Source organism: Odocoileus virginianus, chromosome 22 (assembly GCF_023699985.2).
Source record: "Odocoileus virginianus isolate 20LAN1187 ecotype Illinois chromosome 22, Ovbor_1.2, whole genome shotgun sequence".
Classification (NCBI taxonomy): domain Eukaryota; kingdom Metazoa; phylum Chordata; class Mammalia; order Artiodactyla; family Cervidae; genus Odocoileus; species Odocoileus virginianus.
Window position 1 is genome coordinate 35,172,274 of NC_069695.1, and position 22,935 is coordinate 35,195,208.

General features: G+C 41.8%; 1 protein-coding gene across 26 annotated transcripts in view; it reads left to right on the forward strand.

Annotated features, from left to right (window-relative positions):
• DTNA (dystrobrevin alpha) overlaps nucleotides 1–22,935 on the forward strand; it is a 419,063-nt gene that overhangs the window by 294,256 nt on the left and 101,872 nt on the right. For all 26 annotated transcript variants that reach the window (XM_070452810.1, XM_070452805.1, XM_070452802.1 and 23 more), the window contains one exon: nucleotides 17,705–17,918. In XM_070452810.1, the coding sequence (XP_070308911.1) occupies nucleotides 17,705–17,918 (214 nt within the window). The remainder of the gene's footprint in view (nucleotides 1–17,704; nucleotides 17,919–22,935) is intronic.

The window sequence follows — 22,935 nt, forward strand, 5'->3', positions numbered from 1 at the left end:
TGAAGTGTCGTATTCTCTTATTCTACGCAACAACAACAAACCATTTCTCAATTAGTTTGTGACATGTGATGAAAAGTGGATTTTACACAATAGCCAGCAATGACCAGCTCAGCAGCTGAACCAAGAAGAAGCTCCAAAGCACTTTCCAAAGCCGAATTTGCACCCAAAAAATTTCATGGTCACTCTTTGGTGGTCTGCTACCCGTCTAATCCACTACAGCTTTCTAAATCCCAGTGAAACCATTATATCTGAGAAGTATGCTCAGCAAATCAATGAGATGCACTGCAAACTGCAATGCTTGCAGCCAGCATTGGTCAACAGAATAGGCCCAATTCTTCTCCACGACAATGCCTGACCACACATTGCGCAACCAATTCTTCAAAAGTTGAACTACTTGGGCTATGAAGTTTTGCCTCACCCACCATATTTACCTGACCTCTCGCTAACCAACTGTCACTTCTTCAAGCATCTTAACAACTTTTTGCAGGGAAAACGCTTCCACTACCAGCAGGAGGCAAAAAATGCTTTCCAAGAGTTCATCGAATCCTAAAGTATGGATTTTTATGCTACAGGAATAAACCAACTTATTTCTCATTGGCAGAAATGTGTTGATTGTAATGGTTCCTATTTTGATTAATAAAGATGTGTTTGAGTCTAGTTATAATGCTTCAAAATTCATGATCTGAAATTGCAATTACGTTTGCACCAACCTAATGTATTAAACCTCTATCTAGCCTATTGGTCCCCTGAGCAAATTGCTTTTTTCTGAAGAAAAAAAATTATTACTTATAAATGTGGTGATTAAAAGAAACCAAGTATATCAATAACCACTGAAATGGATGAAGTCTGTAGCTATTTTTATTCTTTCATGGTGTTGGACTAAGACTTCTGTTTTACCTCCTTTTCCATCAGGAATTGTAAAGTTCTGTTTGATATGAGTGAGGAGTACTTAATACAAGAGATGCTGAGTAGCTTCTCTTGGAAAAATACCGAATAAAATCATATTATTGAGAACTCAATTTCTAACATCCAAATACTAGTAGAAATTGAAAGTCGCTCACTCCTCTTCCACTCTTCACAACCTCATAGACTGTAGCCCACCAGGCTCCTCTGTCCATTGGATTTCCTAGGAAAGAATACTGGAATGGCTTGCCATTCCCTTCTTCAGAGGATCTTCCCAACCCAGGAATCAAACCTACGTCTCCTGCATTGCAGGTGGATTCTTTACTGTCTGGGCCACCAGAGAAGCCCAGATATTAGCCGAGTGCCCTGATAAACAGATTCACTGTCCCATGATATCTGTCAAGACTTGTCATCAAGATGCAATCGTGAGGACCCCAGGCCTGCTGCAGTGCTGATAATAGTGACAGCAGCCCTCAGTTTTTGGCTTCCCAGGTGGTGATAGTGGTAAAAAAAACCTGCCGGGTAATGCTGGAAATACAAGAGACATGGGTTCAATTTCTTGGTCGGGAAGATCCCCTGGAGGAGGGCATGGCGACCCATTCCAGTATTGCCTGAAGAATCCCGTGACAGAGGAGCCTGGCAGGCTGCAGTTCATAGGGTCACAAAGAGTCAAAAATGACTGAAAGGACTTAACATGCCCTCAATTAGCTTTGTTTCTCAGAAAAATAATGAACCAGTGTAAGGTCAAGTACAATTCATTTCAAATTCAACACTGATGAATAAGATAGTGATGTTATATCATGGAGAAGATTACCTTGAGGAAACTTTGCATGGCGGAACAGAATCTGCTTAGAATGTGGTCATAATCATCATTTTGTTCTCAATTATTATTCCAGGACGGTCCAATCAGTAATGGGTAGGGACTTGATTAGACTTGCTTTAGCGTGTTTCCTCAGGAAGCAGACTCCACAATAAGACTCACGTGGAAGCAGTGGGTTTGGAGAGTGAACTCAAAGAAGAAGGAGGAAGGAAAGTGGATAAACAGTGCAGGCACTGCTGAGGAACGTTGTGAAATGTCCGAACTATCCACCCGGGGTGAAAAGGAGGAGGCACCAATCCAGCTACTCTGCCCTGTATTGGCCAAGGGTGGCCCACGGCTAGGAGTTAATGCCCCCGAGCTTCCGGGTTGCACTGTGCGCCTGTCAGGCAGGGTCTGGTATTTGTGGTGGAACTTCGGCTGCTGCTGCTGAGTCGCTTCAGTCGTGTCCAACTCTGCGACCCCATAGACAGCAGCCTACCAGGCTCCGCTGTCCCTGGGATTCTCCAGGCAAGAACACTGGAGTGGGTTGCCGTTTCCTTCTCCAATGCATGAGAGTGAAAAGTGAAAGCGAAGTCATTCAGTCATGTCTGACTCTTTGAGACCCCATGGACTGCAGCCTATCAGGCTCCTCCGTCCATGGGATTTTCGAAGCAAGAATACTGGAGTGGGTTGCCATCGCCTTCTCCAGGAACTTCAGAGCCTAAGGCAAAGTGCTGTCTGGTTGCAGCGGCACCAAGCTGGTCAAAGTCTGTGTCGTGAAGCTCACTCCTGCAGGGGCTGGAGAAAAAGAAATGGAGCCAATATTTTGAAAAGACACAAAAGAGTAGCATAAACATCATTGCTGGGTACGTTGGCTTTCTGCTTTACAGATTTTCTCATCAGTATTTTCCATCGATTTTTAAAGATTTTTCTTTTTTAACAAAAGATACACTTCTCATTTCTTGACCTAACTCAGGACACCTATAAATAATCTGTACTGCTGATGAGCTCTCCTCACCCTAGGTGAGGAGCTCTCCTAACCCATCTTCCAAATAACTGGTCATGCACTAGGAAACTGGGTTAGAGCTATTTTCTAAATGTGTGTGTGTGTGTGTGTGTGTGTGTGTGTGTGTGTGAGACTCAGTTGTGTCTGACTCTATATGATCCCATGGATTGTCTCCTCTATCCATGGAATTCTCCAGACAAGAATACTGGAGAGGGTTGCCTTTTCCTTCTCCAGTTCTAAATGGGCAAATGAAGTGCATTTTCTGCCTTCCACTCCATTATTGACTTTCATTGTACAAAGACAATTAATTATATATTTAAATAGGACAGATTGCAGAAAAAAGCAGTGGTCCCCAACTAATTTCTGCTTCCCCAATCCTCCAAGTCCCTGTGTGCTTTGTCTATTAGCCTTCATCTTGGTGGAATAAGCAGGCAATGCAAGATCTCTGAGAGCAACCGCCATCAGGGAAAAGTAGAAGACAGTTCCTCAGGCTTGCCAGCCCCATGGATGCTCTTTCTTTGGCAATGTGGCTTCTGGCATCTAGTATTCTGTCCACCTGCTCAAGTCATAGAATATAAGGAGGAATAAAGGTACTGTGAAAACCATGCTTAAGGAATCTCACTGAGCTTTCTTCGAATATTGAAATAAAGGGAGAACTCCTCAGGATTATATGTAGCATCTGGCAAACAGGAGGTATTCTACCCTATTCCACTCAGCAAGCATCATCAACCAGGCTTTAACAAGGTATTATGCCAATTGTTGTTCAGTCTCTCAGTTGTGTCCAACTTTGTGACCTCATGGACTGCAGCACGCCAGTCTTCTCTGTCCTGCACCATCTCCCAGACCTTGCTCAAATTCATGTCCATTGAGTTGGTGATGCCATCCAACTATCTTGTCCTCTGTCATCCCCTTCTCCTCCTGCCTTCAGTCTATCCCAGCATCAGGGTCTTTTCTAACAAGTCAGCTCTTCGCATCAGGTGGCCAAAGTATTGGAGCTTTAGCTTCAGCATCAGTCCTTCCAGTGGATATTCAAGGTTGATTTCCTTCAGGATTGACTGCTTTGATTCTCCTTACAAAGATAACCAAGAAATAGTTGTCCATGTCATCCAGTTGCTTATAGTTTAGTGCTATGATTCTTCAGCTTTTCTCCCTGTGTATAGACTGACTGATTTGATCTCCTTCCAGTCCAAGGGACTCTCAAGAGTCTTCTCCAACACCACAGTTCAAAAGCATCAATTCTTCGGCACTCAGCTTTTTTTGTGGTCCACCTCTCACATCCATACATAACTACTGGAAACCATAGCTTTGACTAGACGGACCTTTCTCAGCAAAGTAACATGGGCTTCCTGGGTGCCTCAGTGGTAAAGAATCCGCCTCCAGGCAAGAGATATGGGTTTAATCCCTGGGTCAGAAAAATCCTCTGGAGAAGGAAACAGCAACCCACTCAAGTATTCTTGCCTGGAAAATCCCATGGATAGAGGAGTCTGGTGGGCTACAGTCCATGGGGTCGCAAAGAGTCAGACATGACTTAGTGACTAAAGGATAAGGACAACAATCTTTGGGAGAATCTGGTGAAACCCAAGGACCCTTTCCTCCCATGACCCTAACCATAAAATTTACTGCATCATTTCGGAGTCTCTTCTCTCCCCTAAAGTCCAATCAAGGGCTTATCTAAAAAGTGTCAGGAATAACTGTCCATTAATGACTGCAGAGTGTCATAAATGTTCCAATAGATTGTGAATGTATCTGGGAGCAAAAAGGGAGAGAGTAATTCCACCTAGAGGTTTCAGAAGGGGTTTCCCCAGGGCACACAAGTGCGTGACATCTTGACGGATAGCAGACTGAAGACTATGCCTGATGAAAGGAGTGAAAAGTTAAAGTGAATTCACTCAGTCATGTCCGACTCTTTGAGACCCCATGGACTATAGCCTACCAGGCTCCTCCGTCCATGGGATTTTCCAGGCAAGAGTACTGGAGTGGGGTGCCACTGAAGGCTGAGTAAAGGCTCATACGAGGAAGCCAGGGGCACATTCCAGAACTGTGGGGCATTCCATGTGGCCAAAGCACAGGACCCTTGGGAGAAACTAGAGACTAGTGGGAGCTGAGGACAAAGATGACAAGACTCAAGTCCGAACTTTGCTTTTCACGCTTAGAAGCTTGAGTTTACCCACTAGGCAACAGAGGATGGCATGACCAGAAATGAGCCTTATGACATTTCTTAGGACAGATGGAAAAGGGCAGCGACTGGAGTGAGACAGATGAGAAGGCATGCTGTAATAACCTAAGTGGAAGGCAATAAAAGCCCAAAATACAGCAGTAGAATGTAGGATATAAGGTAAGGGCACACTGAAGAAACCTATGCAGAGTTATCTAGTGAAATCTAAGATGACTACCCAGAGCGGAGAGAAGATAGTAGGTACTCTCACTTCTAAGGTTATTAAATATATTCTGAACAAAGCTAATGCTTGCAGTGAGAAATTAGTTATTGTTCAGATGTTTCTTTTCATTTACCTTCTCATTATTTTTACAATCCTTTGTACAATACTTTGAAAAATAATAGGCTTAATAAATGCCTGTTCAATTGAACTTAGTTAAATTTAATTTACAGTATAACATCTATTAGGCCAATGATTATTATACCTCATTTTGTAATGGTTCAAGTCTACAAACACAATTTAAGGAAAACTGAATACTTTTTCCCAATAGGCAATGGATGTACTGCCAGAGCCTTTGAGGACTGGCAGGATGTTCAGTTTGATTTTACACCAAAAATATATTGTGGGGCCTTTCCCTGATGCTCTGTTATGTCATCCACCTTAACCAGGAAATTAAAGTGAAATTAAAATGTTATGTTTGTAAGAAATGATGGTTCCCCCCGAGGATCCTTAACAAAGAGAACGATCTTGGTGATAAAAGCATGTGTTGGGAGCCAGGAAGGGGTTGACTATGGAAGCATAAAATATTTGGTGAGCTACTCAGGTGTTGTTTAGATTCATATTTTAGAAAGGTATATAGCTCATGGCTCACTAGTGGAGATCAAGTCTGAAAACTGTCTTTTACTAACATTTTCTTTCTGAACTCAGTGTTTGAGTAATGTGAACGATGGCTAATATGTTCACTGTAATCACATCTAAACACATTTGTTGACCTTGGCAAAGCATGAGTTCCTCCCTAACAACTTTTTAAACACTGTCTGTCATGATCAAAGACCTAAATAAAGGCATACAAATAAATTATTTACTTGAAAAATGTTAACTGGCTGATTTGCACACAGCTTTCTCCACCCCAGTGTTCCTGGGATTCCCATGACACTTTAAAATGAATTTGCCTGACTCAAGTAAGCATCATTTTCCTCTTCTTTCCGTCTCTCATCTAACTCCATCCTTTCACTCTTGCCCCATGGCAGTGGTTCTCAAGCTTCCTCGTCTTTCAGCATAACCTCAGGAGCTGCTTAAACATGGGGGTGGCTGCCCCGGTCATGCTCCAGGCCTGTGGACGCAGAGAACACAATTGACGCCCACTCACTGGTCTAAAGAGCACCTCTGGTTTTCACTGCTGGGCTGGTTGGCTATAGCTAGGGATCTGAATTAGCTGACATGGTAATTGGAAAATGAAACTCAGCATTAAACTTCGCAGGATACATTCTCAATCTCTCCATTTACTAACTAAAAATTAGAGAAGTCTTATACACTGGGCAAGAGAAAAGGTTACAAAGGAATAGACCCTGCTTTCCAGTAACCCCCAGCACAGACTCCACTGACCCAGTCAGGTCAGTACAAGATCCGATTACAGCACGTCCACTCAGTACTCTCTGCCATTGGTCCCTTGATGGTTTTCTTCCTGGGGTATGCCCCTCCCCAGCCTCATCTCCATGTATTTTCATATACTGCTGTGATTAAGGAACCAGCTTGAGCCCTGCTTTCTCCTCCTCTAAAACCTTTCCAAAGTCTCCAGCCCATAGTAGCATCCCAGTATGTTGAGTTCTAGTAGTGTTTTTTTTTTTAATCTGCTCTATGAATATCGACTTTTGATAACATAGTGTCTTAGAGAGCTTCAGTTAGGCCTTCTGAATGTGTCTCTCCCATGGGAATTACAAGCTCTTTTATGACCAGAGTCTCACTGTGTTAAATCACCAGTCACATTAAACATGTGATGAGTTGTAGAATCTTTAAAGTTTCCAGCTGAGTCTAACTTCTTTCAAAAATATTGTTGTCTTTCAGTCACTAAGTCATGTCTGACTCTTTGCGACTCCATGGACAGTAGCACGCCAACCTCCTCTGTCCTCCACTATCTCTGGGACTTTGCTCAAATTCATGTCTGTTGAGTCAGTGATGCCATCCAAACATCTCATCCTCTGTCACCCCCTTCTCTTTTTGCCTTCAATATTTCACAGCATCAGGGTCTTTTCCAGTGAGTTGGCTCTTCGCATCAGGTGGCCAAAGTATTGGAGTTTCAGCTTCAGCAGCAGTCCTTGCAATGAGTATTCAGGGTTGTTTTCCTTTAGGATTGACTGGTTTGATCTCCTTATGGTCCAACGAACTCTCAAGAGTCTTTTCTATGGAATCTCATTTCTTGCTTTGTTTTCCAACTCTGTTTGTACATACATACGGCAGTCTTTCTCCATATGTCAATGCCTGCACATACAATAGATGTATGGTAAATAGTGATACATTGAAATTTTTTCTCATGAGCTGATGCTCTCTTAATTTCAATGTAAATATTTGATCTGAAAGTGAACTAAACTGGTCATCACTGTGATACAGTCTCCCATGGGTTTTTATAACATTATACCAGTTAAGAGGAAAACAAACATGAAATTATAGGGGGAAAAAAGTTTGTATTAAGGGACAAATAGCTTTGTAACTGACAGAGTGGAGCAAAGAATTGAGAGAATTTGGAGAGGATTTTTATAATTCCATCTGAATGTGACTGTAAATTTTACTGCCTCTTTTCTCTCAAAAATAAAAGAGTAATGCCTATACACACACACACACACACACACACACACACACACATATAGTGCTTTACATTTTACCTGTTTTTCATCTTTGTTATTCCCAGGACTTACAAGGTAAGAAAGGTGAATATTATTATTCTTATTGTACAAATTAAGAAAGACTTGAGTCCAAGTCTACTAGGTCCATTTTTTTCATTATAAGAAAAAAATAGATTGTTGTTGTATACTTAATGCACTTGTTTGTTAGGTATCTCTATTCTTCACTGCCTACCAGTTCTATGTGATCAGGGACTTGCCTCTCTTGTTCACGCTAATTCTAGAACCCAGAGCAGAGCTACCACATAATAAGGGCTGAATAAATAATTACTGTATGAATGAAGTTCTATTCTCTGGAGTAGAAGGCTAAGGAAGAAGGCTCATCAGTGGTTTGGGGCACTGAGTTTGAAGAGAACCCTGAGGTCATTCCTGGCACTTGCAAGGGGTATGTTTCCTTCCTCACCTCCTCACACCCCACCCCTCTGGCAGCCTGACTCACACATGAAACTCCTTAGAAGCATTTTTACTTAAAGTCTACTTGGCATTTAAAACCCTGAATGCAACTTGCCGTTTGAGAGCTACATAGGAAAAAGACAATGCATGCTCATGTGTGCTCCTGTTTTGGTGCTAAGGGAATCAGAATTTATTAGACAACTATAAGAATGAATCTGCATAATTAGCTTTTCTACAAGCATATTCTCAGGATCTGCTGTATGAATGAACACAATTTGGCACTCCAAACCCACAGTATAAACTAGGCAGGAATACCACCTGAACTTGGTGCTCATAATTGGGAGAGTATGATTACAAGGGGAAATTCATGCGGGGAATTTTCCTGAAGGTCAGGAAATTTAGGTCCAGGGAGGGAAGAGTTGGATGAATTTTCAGGGGAAACAACCGCTCTCTTTTGCAGTGGGGTTATATGAGTATATTAACAGTGGAACTCTTCCTGTTTTCACCTGCATGTCTCAGAGGTGGAAAAACAAGTCATAACAAAGCCTCCGATGACAGTCACCATCACTTTAAGTATCGGTGGCAAGGGTGCTCGGGGATTGAGAGAGCATGTGTATTGGTGCGCACACATATACACACACGCTGTCTATACACTAGAGGATATATATATACTCCCAATGGCATATCGACAGATTATATTCAATTCCCAGCCTGCAATTTCCTTTTCTCCTAATTAAGGAAGCACAGCATAAGGCAATGAGTGACCTTTTTGTAGATATAACTCTCTAACCTTTCTAAAACAGTGCATAAACTTAAAGGAAAACACACAATATAAAAGTTGTGAGTTTAAATTTTATTCAGGGTCTTAACTGATGACTATATTCCAGGACACAAGTCTGAGGAATTGCTCCAAAGATGTAGTATGTATATGTATTACATATCCACATATCCATATATTAAATATATTGTTATTTAGTCACTCAGTCACATCTGACTCTTTGGTGACCCCATGGACTGTAGCCCATTAGGCTCCTCTGTCCATGGGATTTTCTGGGCGAGACTACTGGAGTGGTTTGCCAGTTTCTCCTCCAGGGGGTCTTCCCCATCCAGGGATCAAGCCCTAGTCTCTAAGTCTCTTGGATTGCAGGTGAAACCTTTACTGCTGAGCCACTGGGGAAACCCATATGAATATATATTAATTCATATATTGTGCATTACATATTATTCATATATATGTGAATTTTTTGCTGGAAAATATATGATGTCAAGCATACACCTGGGTAAAAGATTACTGATAGTCACATGAAACAGATATCTCAAGTTAATGATTTTAGTGTTTTTTTGTGGATGGGAAGGTGCAAGAAGCTTGGGTCATTGAAATTCTTCCTGAGCTATGTATCGTAACTACCTAGGTGCCCACTTGCCTGAAACACAGAATGCCTCATCTTGTATTTGATGCTGCAGGGCATATTGTCAGTGGCTGATTCCAATGGGTTGCGACTTAATCCTCGTAAAACCGGATGATGAGTAGCAGACGTTCTTTGTTCTCTTTTTGTTCACAGGTATAATTACAGAAATCATTCTTAAACTGCATGAACTAATTGATAGTTTCCAGCTTCTTGTAACGTACCTCACACCTATTAGAACTTGGGAGGCTCTCTTGATGCCAAAAGACTGAGAAGTAGAGACGGAGAGCCAACTTCTCCTTTAACGTGGAGGAGAAGGGGGAGGTTGTTGCAATACAGATTCTGATTCTCGAGTCCTGAGGTGGGGACCTGCGGGTCTGCGTTTCTAACAAGCCTAGTGTCTTGCAACTCCTGGGTCTGCATCACCCGGGAGCTATTTTACAGATTTGTAGGTGAGTCCAGTGTGCAGGCTCAGTCAGAACCACCACTCCAAACTGGCCGAGGTGAAGTCTCTAGGAAATGATGTTTATTGACCCTCCCCTGCTGCAAGGCCTTTGAGAGCCTTCTAAAGGTTTATCAGTCAGTGATCATCAGAATCACCCGGAGAGCTTTGTCAAAACCTTTTCCCATCCTCCTCTAAGTTTTGGAATCAGTAATTGGTAGAATCTGGGCTTGGGGAATTTGAGATTTATTTCATGAGCTGTCTTTTGATCTTCCTATCCTTGATGTACCCTCTCTCTCATATTTTACCCTATTTATATGATTCTCTTTATGCTAGTCAAGTTTATGACCTCGGTTATAGACCCAGGTTCAATCCTTGAGTTGGGAAGATCTCCTGGAGACGGAAATGGCAACCCACTCTAGTATTCTTGCCTGGAGAATTTCATGCACAGAGGAGCCTTGGGGCGGGGGGAGGAACTACAGTCCATGGGGTCACAAAGAGTTGGACACGACTCAGTGACTAAACAGCAAAATTGAAACTGTCTATTTCCAGTTATTTATAAAGACAAACTGTGAGGATTTAATATAAATGTATGAAATTAATGTATTTTTTACATATATTATTTTTAAGATTCTGTGAAGTACTAAATACTTTTATGAGTACATTTTGTTTATTCTTGACATGGTTAATGTTAAATAAATAATTTCACTATGCAGACGGATGCCTCATCTAGTATGTTCGCATAAAATGTATGCAGTTATACAGATGAGGAAACCCCGCTTCTTATCACTTGTGTAGTAGCAGGTGCTCTATGATGGACAGTTGAAGCCTGACGGATATTTAATAAAGTGTGCGCAGTGCCATCTAGTGCTGTACAGTCGTCACTGCATGACTTAAATAAATTCCTCATTCTCTGAAACGATGTGATAGCTCAACCGTAAGTAGCATATTTATACAGCTGCAGACCTTTAAAGGGACTTCCGAGGTGGCTCAGTGGTAAAGAATCTGCCTGCCATTGCAGGAGGCGCAGTTGACACAGGTTTGATCCCTGGGTCGGGAAGATCCCCTGGAGGAGGGCATGGCAATCCCCTCCAGCATTCTTGCCTGGAGAATCCCGTGGACAGAGGAGTCTGGTGGGCTACAGTCCATGGGGTCAAAGAGAGTCAAACAAGACTGAAGACCTTTGAAACAGAGTCTCTTAATAACTTCCTAATGACTGTCAACTTAGCACATTTCTTAATGGTCTTATTTAATTAAGCAAAAGGCTTGTGATAGTTATCTTTTTTCAATGATAATTAACAGATACTGAATGCTTATTATGCACTCAGCACTATGTGAAGTGCTTTACATGGGTTATCTTATTTGTTTCCCACAATGACCCACATTTTACAGATGAGGAAACTGAAGCTTAAGGACATTAAGTGACTTGCTCAAGGTCATAATAGATAGCCGGTATAAAAATCTGACAGAAACCCAGCCAACTGCCCAGGGACCTGGACCACTCTGCAGTGTGATCAGAACCTCTTAAAGTAGTTACCGATACAGTTTCCAAAAAACCTGTGTGAAAGAAGGCCTGCCTCACAAGGTCTCTAATTACAGTGAAATCAGTGCAGACTCCACTAACTCAGAATCTGTGACAACCAAACTGAAAAAGCTGTCTGCTTTTGTGGCGGAGATGTGTGCTTCTTTTATGTCACCTACATGGTGGTGATGGTTTAGTTGCTAAGTCAGGTCTGACTCTTGCATCGTCATGGACTGTAGGTCCCTAGGCTCCTCTGTCTATGGAATTCTCCAGGCAAGAGTACTGGAGTAGGTTGCCATTTCCTTCTCCAGGGGATCTTTCTGACCCAGGAATCAAACCCATGTCTCCTGCATCATAAGCAGATTCTTTTCTGCTGAGCCACCAGGGAAGCCATCACCTACATGATGTATGCCAAAAATTATGTTGACTGAATTTGGAGTACTGAGCTAAAACTTAGGTTTGGATTCCTAGGAAATTTTCTAAATTAATAATAGGATATTACAGCTGCAGATCAGAAGTTGTTTAACACTTAATAGCTGTCATTTGTTAAGTATCTATTATGTGCCAAGCCCTGTGGTCAGCACTTTGCATACCTTTTCTCTTTTATCCTCACCACAACTCCCTCTGAGTGGTATTAGTTTCCTCATTTCTAAAAAAGGAATAATAAAATGTATGTGTGCATGCTAAATCACTTCAGTTGTGTCTGACTCTTTGCTACTCTAAGGACTGTAGCCCGCCAGGCTCCTCTGTCCATGGGATTCTCCAGGCAAGAATACTGGAGTGGGTTTCCATGCCCTCCTCCAGGGGATCTTCCCAACCCAGGGATCAAACCCTCATCTCTTGCATCTCCTGCATTGGCAGGCGGGTTCTTTACCACTAGCACCACCTATGTAAAGCCCAATAAAATGTATTGAGGTGAAATAACTTGCCCACAGTTTTACAGTTATTAGTGGAGCCAGGAGTAAAACCTCAGTCTTTGTGATGACAAAATCTGAATCCTTTCCACTCTGCCACTCCTAGAAAATAAGTACATATAACATGCATGATTACAGTCTTTCTGTGGACTGCCACCCCCTGTGCAAAAATGCCATGGTGCCTTACTTGGATAAAACAGTAGGTTCTAGCGACTTGCGCATGCAAGCCTGTCCATCTTCGTTCCCTTCTTTCCTCATTGTCAGAAATGATATTTTTAAGCTGCATTACTGATCATGTCACTGTGCTGCTTAAAACCCACGTCTCGGCATCCAGACCAGAATCATTATTGTGGCTATAGTGCTTCTCCACCTTATCTTGTTCTGGTGGCCTCTTCACAACCATATAGTAATCTGGTTTTGTACCTGGCACCCTGTCTGTCACAGTAAGTCATGATTTCTGATTATCTGTGTGGTCGTGAGGCAGGTCTGTATCCCCACCATGCTGTTGGCCCCTGAGGCAGGAACCGCATCTTTATGGCTTGCCATCGAGTCCCCAAGACCTGCCACAGTGCTGGGCACATAATTATGAAAACTAGCTTTCTTTCAGTCACATGTAACTATTCTCACATTCAGAATTAGCATTTTATTTTTCCTTATATTGTGATCTTAAATGTGTAAAAAACACAAATATGGAGCATATTTATTTTTTTACTGAAGGATAATTGCTTCACAGAATTTTGCTGTTTTCTGTCAAACCTCAACATGAATCAGCCATAGGCATACATATATCCCCTTCCTTTTGAACCTCCCTCCCATGTCCCACCCCATCCCACCCCTCTAGATTGATAGAGCCCCTGTTTGAGTTTTCTGAGCCATACAGCAAATTCCCACTGGCTACCTATTTTACATGTGGTAATGTAAGTTTCCATGTTGAGCATACTTATTTTTAATAACTTTCACATGATTTCTAGATGTTTTGTCTATAATTATAGGATGGTATTATTTTCTATGTTATATTTCCTATTCCAAGTGTTTTTAGGCGTCATCCCATTTTACCTTCATAGTAATCATTAGAGGGGAAGTATTATCTTCAGCCCCACTTTTCTAAGATAAGATTCAAGGAAGTCAAGTAATTTGACTGACGCTGTACCTAAGATTGTGGCTTCCCCAAGTGGCTCAGCGGTAAAGAACCCACTTGCAATGCAGGAACCACAAGAAATGTGTTCCCTGGGTCAGGAAGCTCCCCTGGAGGAGGGCATGGCAACCCACTCCACTATTCTTGCCTGGAGAATCCCTTGGACAGAGGAGTCTGATGGGCTACAGTTCACAGAGTCACAAAGAGTCAGATATGACTGAAGCGACTGAGCAAGCATGCATACCTAAGATTCAGTCCAGTGCTTGTATGATTCTTCATGTTGTTGATATTTCATGATTACACCTACCACGTCTTTAGCAATCAAGTGCAGCCTTAGCCTGTTTCTCTATTGTCATTTCCTTGTCATTCACTCAGCCAACAGATATTCATTAAGCTCCTATGATGTATGAGGCCCTGTGACAGTGCTTGGGATTTGAATGGTTATCACGACAGGCAGTCTTTTTCTGCGGCATTACAATGCAGAGAGGGAAACAGGTGACCAACTTATCCATACATAGAGTCCACTAAATGCTGTGATGGGAAAGAACAGGGTTCTAAAGCGGCGTGTATGGTGAGTGCGAAACCTGGAGGCAGGGATCCAGAAAGACATCCTTGAGGAAGGGGTACTGATACTGAGTTATGGTGGCTGAAACATAGATGAGAAGTAAATGAGGCCAGATCAGAAACAACTTCGCAAGACATGTTGAAGAGTTTGAATTTCAAATGATGGGAAGTTTACTAAAGGACTTCCAGCATCATACAAGTGCCATGTCAGATTTGTGGTTCAGCGATATAGCTCTGACTCCAGTGTATAGCCAGGGTTGGGCTGGAGAAAGAATAAAGACAAAAGAACTGACTTAACCAGTGAGAACTAGTGGTCACAGGAGTGGATGATGAAGTTGTGTGATGGGGATAAAGGTCCATGAAAACAGAGGCATTAAAGTGACATTGATGAGATAGATTCATAGGACTTGGTCATTGAGAGCATGTAAGATATGGGACCCAGGGATGAAATGCAGGTTCTGGCAGGGGCAGGGATTAGTGCCATTCACTAGAGAAGGGAACGCTAGAGGAAATGGGTTTGGAAGAGAAAAGATAGGCTGGACAAGCAAAGGTTCAATTGCTTTAAAGAACCTCCCTTTGGTCTATTGGTCACTCGCATGCATCTGTGTTCTTCCACTTCTGGGAATCCTAGAGCCTTCTGCCCTGACAGAGTCTCCCCAGGAGAGACCTAGGTATGTAGACTATCCCTCCACCAGCTGCCATTTCTTTCTTGCCTTGTAGCCGTCTCCTTCCTATGCTCAAGTTCAGAGTCCATATTCCTCTTCTCCAATGCCTGTTTCTTGTGATCCATAGCCAGGATCCGGATCAGAATGGTTCAGTAGCCTACTCCTTACAGTTACCTGGGCACACACCAGAGCCAGGACGATGGGCCAGATCTCATTATCATGGCTCTTTTTGTATCCTGTACCTGGATATCCCCAAGGCCTAGAGTCAGAGGGTTTGTAGACCAAATGTATAGGGGATAATTATAGGAATCCCATCTATTTCCCTTAAGAAATTTAATTAATAAATAAATTCAACTTATAATGTCATCTCCCTAGGAGTATCTTGCTTGCTAAATTGAAAAAGTGGATCCATAACATTAAGAAATATATTATTCGTATTTGTTGTGTGATAAAGAAGTTTGCAAATTTGGAATCACAGAAATCTGAATTTATCCAAATCTAAGAAATATTTAAGGAATTCAGTTGGAAAGTGATTTGTGTTCCTCTGTTCCAAACCATAGATTGGCCAAAAAGATTTTCTTTTTCTTTCGACATGACTCACATTATTCATTTGTTCGTGTAAAATGTGTTGTCTCTATGTACCAGGTACTACCACTTTTGATTTCAAGCATTTTTTCCATTTAATGAACACCATCTCCACTTCGGGCTTCCGTGGTAGCTCGCTGGCAAAGAATTTGCCTGCCAATGCAGGAGATGCAGGTTCTATCCCTATGTCGGGAAGATCCCCTAGAGAAGGAAATGGCAACTCACTCCAGTATTCTTGCCTAGGAAATCCCATGGACAGAGGAGACTGGCATGCTACAGTTCATGGGGTTCAAAAAGAGTCAGACATGACTTAGCAACTAAACAACAACAGTCCCCACTTTACAGATGAGGAAAGTGAGGCCCTAAGTCAAGGCTTAAAGGGTATGAACTTGTAGGAGAATAGCCAGATTTGGACCTATGTCTTTGGACTCCAAATGCAGTGTTTATTTCAACTTCAAGTCCAGGAGCTTGATAGATGTTAGTTTTGTTTTTCAAATACAGTGTCAGAAGTGAACAAAGAGATAAGAGACTAAAACTTGAAAGTTGTTGGTGGAAAAGCATAGGTGGCATGTACAGTTCTCAGGAATGAAAACCTAAGTCTATATCAAGCTGGCTGAAAAAGTTCATTTGGGTTTTTCCATAAAATCTTATTTCAGAAACCAAACAAACTTTTTGGTCAACCCAATACTTCATTGAGAAAGACAACATATTTTTTAAACACCAAAGTGTAATGAAAAGTGAACCTTAAACTTGATGAAGATATGGAGAATTTAGAACTCTCACACTCCTGATGGGAGTGTAAAACAGTACTACTATTTTAAAAAACACGTTGGAAGTTTCATAATGAAACATACACCTACCATACAACCTAGCCATTTCGTTTCTACGTATTTACCAAAGAAATGGAAGTGTATGTCTATACAGTTTTGTACATGATTGTTCATAGAATTTTATTCATAATAACCAATAACTGGATGACATAATAACCAAATGTCTACCAGCAGGGGAGTTGATAAACAATTTGTGGTATAGCTATTTAATAGGATACCATACAGCAATAAAAAAGAACAAACTATTGTCATGCAACAACATAGATAATTCTCAAGATCATTACACTAATTAAAAGGATACAGACAAAAAAAAAGAGTACGTATTGTATGATTCCAGCCATATAGAATTCTAGGAAATTGTGATAGAAAACAGATCTTTGGTTTCCCAGGATGGAGTGGTAGGATGGATGAGAATGTACATAAGGAGACCTGTGGGGGTGATACACGTGTCCATTGTCTTGATTGTGGTGATGGTGTCTGGGAACGTCATAACAAGACTTTGGGGTGAAGAGAAGACACAGAAACAAATTTCTTGACTATCCTAGCAAAAGTAACCATGACTTAACTTACATGCACTTGCTAACAATGGCACCAACAAACTATTCTTGACCTTTAAGTCATCTGTGCCTTAGTTCTACTGCTTCATTGAAGAGGTAACTTTTCATTTTTCCCCTGCCTACCTTAACTTTTCCTTTTTTCTTATTTCAAACCTTAGATGACTGAAAATATGTAAAGAAATTAAAATATCTTAAATGCTCAAATGCACTTCTGATAGCCTTTCAACCCTAGAATTTAAGAGTTGGTTTTCTCTTTTCTTTGTCAGGGGTCTGTGTGTACCAGTGGGAAAGTGCTTTAAGGCCAGATAGCCTTGTTAATTTTCATCACAAGTACTATATACTTCAAAGTTGCTAAGAAACTAGATCTTAAAAGTTCTCGCCACAAAGGAGAAATGACTATCAGGGGACCCAATGTGTTAGCCAGCAGTATGGTGGTAATCATCTTGTGGTATAGAAATGTGTCAAATCAATATAAAAATTATCAAATCATCACTTGAAACTTACACAGTGTTATATAGCAATTCTTTCTCAATGTTTTTAAAAGCCAGATAGACCTGGATACAAATGCCAGGTGACTTCCCTTGGACCTTTGTGTTTGTCAGTTAACTTTCTTGATCCTCAGATTCTTCACATTGTAAGTATTCCAAAGATCTATTATGAAGAATAACGGATTATTAAGAATACTGTGATGTTCAGAAATAATTCTCTACTGTGATGTTCATAAAATCATTGGTTTGCTGTTATACGTTGCACATCAGCTCTTTGAGATCCTGCAGTATGTACCTTTCTTTGCAAGTGTCAACCCCCCCAGCAGTGGAACACATACCGAGGCACCTTGACAAAACAGGACAAGTGGTACATGTGAAATAATGAATCTACCTTTCCATGCACTCTGGGCTGATGCATCCTCTCTGCTTTCATTGTATACAGTGCACCTGGTGGACATTTGGAACGTCATAGAAGCGTTGAGAGAAAATGCTCTGAACAACGTGGACCCAAACATGGAGCTCAGCGTGGCCCGATTGGAGGCTGTGCTCTCCACCATCTTTTACCAGCTCAACAAAAGGATGCCAACCACACACCAAATCCAGGTGGAGCAGTCCATCAGCCTCCTGTTAAACTTCCTGCTGGCAGCCTTTGATCCGTAAGCTCCCTCTGAAATGTCTGTGACTCTGCGTGTTCCGTCTCCCCTTCCTCTTATCCTTCTTGGTCTTTATCCCAAAGAATTTTCTGGAGTAACCAACTGCTGCTTTTTTCTTGTTCAGATACTTATCTCAATAGAGTTTCTATGTGTGTAAGGTAAATTTTAAATGCTTTGGAAAAGACTTAGAGCATAAAATGGCACCACAGGAAATTGGGGACACTTGTATTTTATGTGCTGACCTTTGTTTAATTCATCCTATGCTTCCTGGAAGCTACGGACACTTGGAAGCGTCACGTGGTGGCAGGCCTGTGGAGCGATTTAATGAAGCGTGTTGTGGAGGATGTTTTTAACTCTCTCCTTTGCAAATTGTCTAAGACAGCACTTCTGAGGTCTCATAACAAGACCCCAGGGCAAACAAAGAGGTGTTGAACAGGCTTCCTTCCTTGACTAGTCTAGTAAAAATAGCTGTGACTTGCGTTAAACGGACTGGTTTATAATGTACCACGTAAAACAAAGTGATGCCATTTCACGCACCACAACTGAGACCCAGCCTCATTATCTTAAACTTCCCCTCACAGGCTCAGAGAATTTCAGAGCTGTCTGAGATCTTAAAGGTCGTTCTTGCAAACTTCTCATTTTACTGGTGAAGGATCCGAAGCACAGAGAGATTGTCACTTGTCCAGTGACGATCAGCAGGTCCACTGACTTTCAGCAGGATAGTGGCATAATGAGGACTTAGGGATTCAGCTTCGATTTCTTTTCCCAGGCACATGTGGCAGCCCTGAAAAATGTAAAACCTCCCCTGAACCCCACTATCAGATGAAAATTTCAAAAAGGCTTTTGCTGATAGCCCCAAGGCTAGATATAGGATCAACACCTCCAATTTCACTCCTCGTTTTGAATATTAAAAAGAAAAATCGCTAGCTTGACCTTTCAGCAATCCCTTTTAAGATCAGAATATTTTGCTTATTCTCGTTGTCTAGCCAAGGCTTGGGAATAATTAAGCCCAGCACTGGAGATGTTCCAGCCAGGTGAATGTCATTATGCCACTCACAAAAGTCACCAGCTGTCACTTTGCAACCTAGCATGGTGATAGGAGAGTTGGTGCTCAGGTTGACCAGTATACATTTTTGTCTCTGTGTTTATATTTTAAGAAACTCTCAAGTTGAAATAAACAAGCAGTCCAGCCTGATAAATTCCATTTATCTTAATCTGTGCAGCGTTCAGAACTGATGTACTGCTCTGGGCTCATCACTGTGGTAGTCAAGCGGCAGGGCTGGGAAAGGAAGCGGTGGTTCCACATGACAGGCAGCAGAGTGGAACCAAGCCGTGGAATTTCTATAACAAAACCATGGCAGCTTTCAGACCTGTTGCTAAAGCCTTCAGGAGGCTTATTTGTTATCAGTGTAACGATGGAAAATGTAAACAGAAAGAGGTAATTTCCTGCTACCTCATGGGGTATTGCTAGAGGATTCATAAGGAATCAAAGCTAAAAAATAATTTGGGCCAACTCTGAAAATTCAGAAATGGGGCCAAATTAGCAATAAGGGTTGGGGGTGTTGTGAAATAGATGGAGCTTAAACTAATAGAATTTTCACTTTTGCTTGGGAATACCGGGAAGAGCATTTCAAAAAGCCGAGCTGTAAATGTTCTCTAAATAGCTCTGCTAATGTAGCTGAATCATTTGAAGATTGCTGGATGCTAAACTAAGAAGGATTATACCAAGATAAAGAGTAGTTCACACGGATGTTCACAAGAAATGTTTGGTTCCTAATCTTCTTACCAATGGGAAGGCCCCTGGTGTCTTCTTTCAGTAATCTCATTGTAGTAGATTTAGAAACACATCCACACAGAGAAGTCTCACTGTAGAGATTCACAGATGCATCCATCTAGAGACCGACCCCAGTCTGCACACACTTCTGCATTCTCTCCTTCAGCAGATCCAATGAGTACAGGTCTACTAAAAAACAAGTTTTCCATCTGATGGATTTTAAAATTTTAGACACTGTGAGTGCCTCTCATAAGGAAGTCCACTACCTGGAAATATAATGTACAAGTGAATATAAGAATAGAAACAAGAATAAAATGAATGTTATATTCCAACTCTTCTGATAGTATACTTCTAGTTATCCAAATGAGATCTAGTATGGAAATCTGATGTCATTTCCTACCACCTGTCCCGTAACTAACATATGCAAGTATTTATTTTTTATTGAACTATAGTTGATTTACAATATTGTATTCATTTCTGAGGAACAGCAAAGTGATTAAATTATATATATACAGATATTTCTTTTTTATATTCTTTTTCATTATGTTTTATCATAGGATACTGAACATACTTCCCCATGCTAGGCAATAGGATCTTGTTGTTTATTCATTCCATATATAATAGCTTACATCTGTTAACCCCGCCCTCCCACTCCATCCCTCCTCCAGCCCCTCCCCTTGGCAACCACATGACTGTTCTCTATGACCCTCAGTCTGTTACTGTTTCATAGATAGGTTCATTTGTGTCATAATTTAGATTCCACATATAAGTGATATCATATGGTATTTGTCTTTCTCTTTCTGACTTACTTTACTTGGTATGATAATCTTTAGTTGCATGCATATTGCTGCAAATGGCATTATTTTACAGAACCCAAGTGTTTAAGGGAGGACAGGAGTTTGTGATGGATAGGGAGGCCTGGCGTGCTGTGATTCATGGGGTCGCAAAGAGTCAGACACGACTGAGCAACTGAACTGAACTGAACTGAACTGGTGGTTCAGTCGGTAAAGCGTCTGCCTGCAACACAGGAGACCTAAGTTCGATCCCTGGAGAAGGAAATGGCAACCCACTCCAGTACTCTTGCCTGGAAAATTCCATGGCTGGAGGAGCCTGGTGGGCTACAGTCCATGGGGCCACAAAGAGTCGGACACGACTAAGCGACTTCACTTTCTTTCTGTATCTTGGTAGGCATGAATGAGCCTGATAGTGGTAGATCAATGATGTGCTTTTGCTATTACAGATTTTCCCCTCATTTGCTATATTTTAATTGCTCATATTAAAAAAAAAAGAGGGAAAATGCATAATAAGTTAGAGATGCCATAATATTCTGGACTTTAAAGAGGTACTGTTTAAAAAAAATTGAAGAAAATACAGAAATTTAAACCCATGAAAAATAAGAACTTGCATTCAAAGAAATATGGCTATTATTTTGCTTGTGCCTTAAAGTTCACCAACCTCAGCCAGTTGAACTCTGCCAAGAAAATAGTGACCTGAAATGAGGATCAAGGCCCACTTGACTTGGAGGCACCCCTGGGAACCAGACTTACCTTCCCACAACCACAGTCCCCCAAGAACAGCACTCTCCCATTTCTCTCCACCACCCTCCCCCAACCACCTGGATCTCTGTTCTCACATAGGCATGCTTGCCATAGACTGTAATCAGTTCCCTGGTTTTGAGGTTTCTCTGCTCTTTGACCAAGTCAGTCTCATGATGCAGTACATCACTGCATACATAGGGTGATTCATAGACTTCAGGAGCTGGCATTTGCCTCCAATGCCTGGACTTCCCAGGTGGTGCGTGTGGTAAAGAACCTGCCTGCCAGTGCAGGAGACATGAGACACTTGTTTGATCCCTGGGTCAGGAAGATCCCCTGGAGGAGGGCATGGCTACCCACTCCAGTATTCTTGCCTAGAGAATGCCATGGACAGGGGAGCCTGGCGGGCTATAGTCTATGGTGTCGCACAAAGAGTCAGGCACGACTGAAGTGACTTAGCATGGCATGGCATGGCCTACAGATGCTTGCCATTCTGTCACTGAATAGGCAGTCACTTCAGGCTAGAAGGTTTTTGTTTTGAGCACTTTCCTTCTAAAGATGGATGCTTGGGAGGGATATCACCCAGCAGGCTATTACCTAACAGCTTCCAAGCAGACTGGTTCCATATCTGAAAGCTTTCTTCTCTGAGTGTCTCTAGGGAAATGGAGAGCTGTGGCTGAGAAGCATGGGAAAGGAGGTCTCAGAAGAGGAGAGCAGGGGCTTAGAGGGAAGAAGGATGTGAGGAAATAACCAGAGCCTTGAGCCCATCTCTTCCTGTCTCTGCCCTTCTGTGCTCCCCCGGGAACCCACCTGCCTCCTTCCTTTATCTGCTGGCAGGAGCCTTCCCTGAGGCTCTTTCCTTCTTGAGCCAATAACTCTAACTTACACCACTTTTCCTCTCACTTCTTGTCCATATCCCAGTGGGGGGGAAAAATCTCTTTGAAGTGTTCTAAAGCCTTCTACTGTTATTACTTTTTAGGCAGTTGAAACTAACAAAAGAAAAAAATACAGGACCGAAAATTACAAGATGAAAATAATTCTCGTCTTAAAAAAAAAATAGTTTTATTGAGGTACCATGGTTACCTTGAGAATAATCCTTCAAAGTCAATCACGTGTGGCCTTTTGGAGAGATGGGGTCATAGACGCGGATACACTGTGAAGCCCTTCACCTCTCGTGGTGGAGCTGCTCATCCTTTGCCAGGGCCCACTGCTCCTTTCATGGGACTCTGATGGTCTCTTAGAGTGGGGGCCTCTCGCCTTGTGTGACTGCCTCATACAAGCTGCTTTTAAGTCTTTTCCTTTGTATGCACAGCATCTGAGCTAATGTCCAGCTCATAATGAATCAGTGAATGAATGAAAGAAAATCAGAGGTTGACTTTTCTCAGTTCTTTATCACACTAATTTCTTTTCATTCTTTTTCTGAGGTTAAGTCCTCCTTAATCTCCAGTCTATATGGTCAAAGCTGTGGTTTTTCCAGTAGTCATGTATGGATGTGAGAGTTGGACAATAAAAAAGGCTGAGTGCCGAAGAATTGATGCTTTGGAATGGTGGTGTTGGGGAAGACTCTTGAGAGTCCCTTGGACAGCAAGGAGCTCCAACTAGTCCATCCTAAAGGAAATCAGTCCTAAATATTCATTGGAAGGACTGATGCTGAAGCAGAAGCTCAATACTTTGGCCGCCTGATGAGAAAAGCCAACTCAGTGGAAAAGAC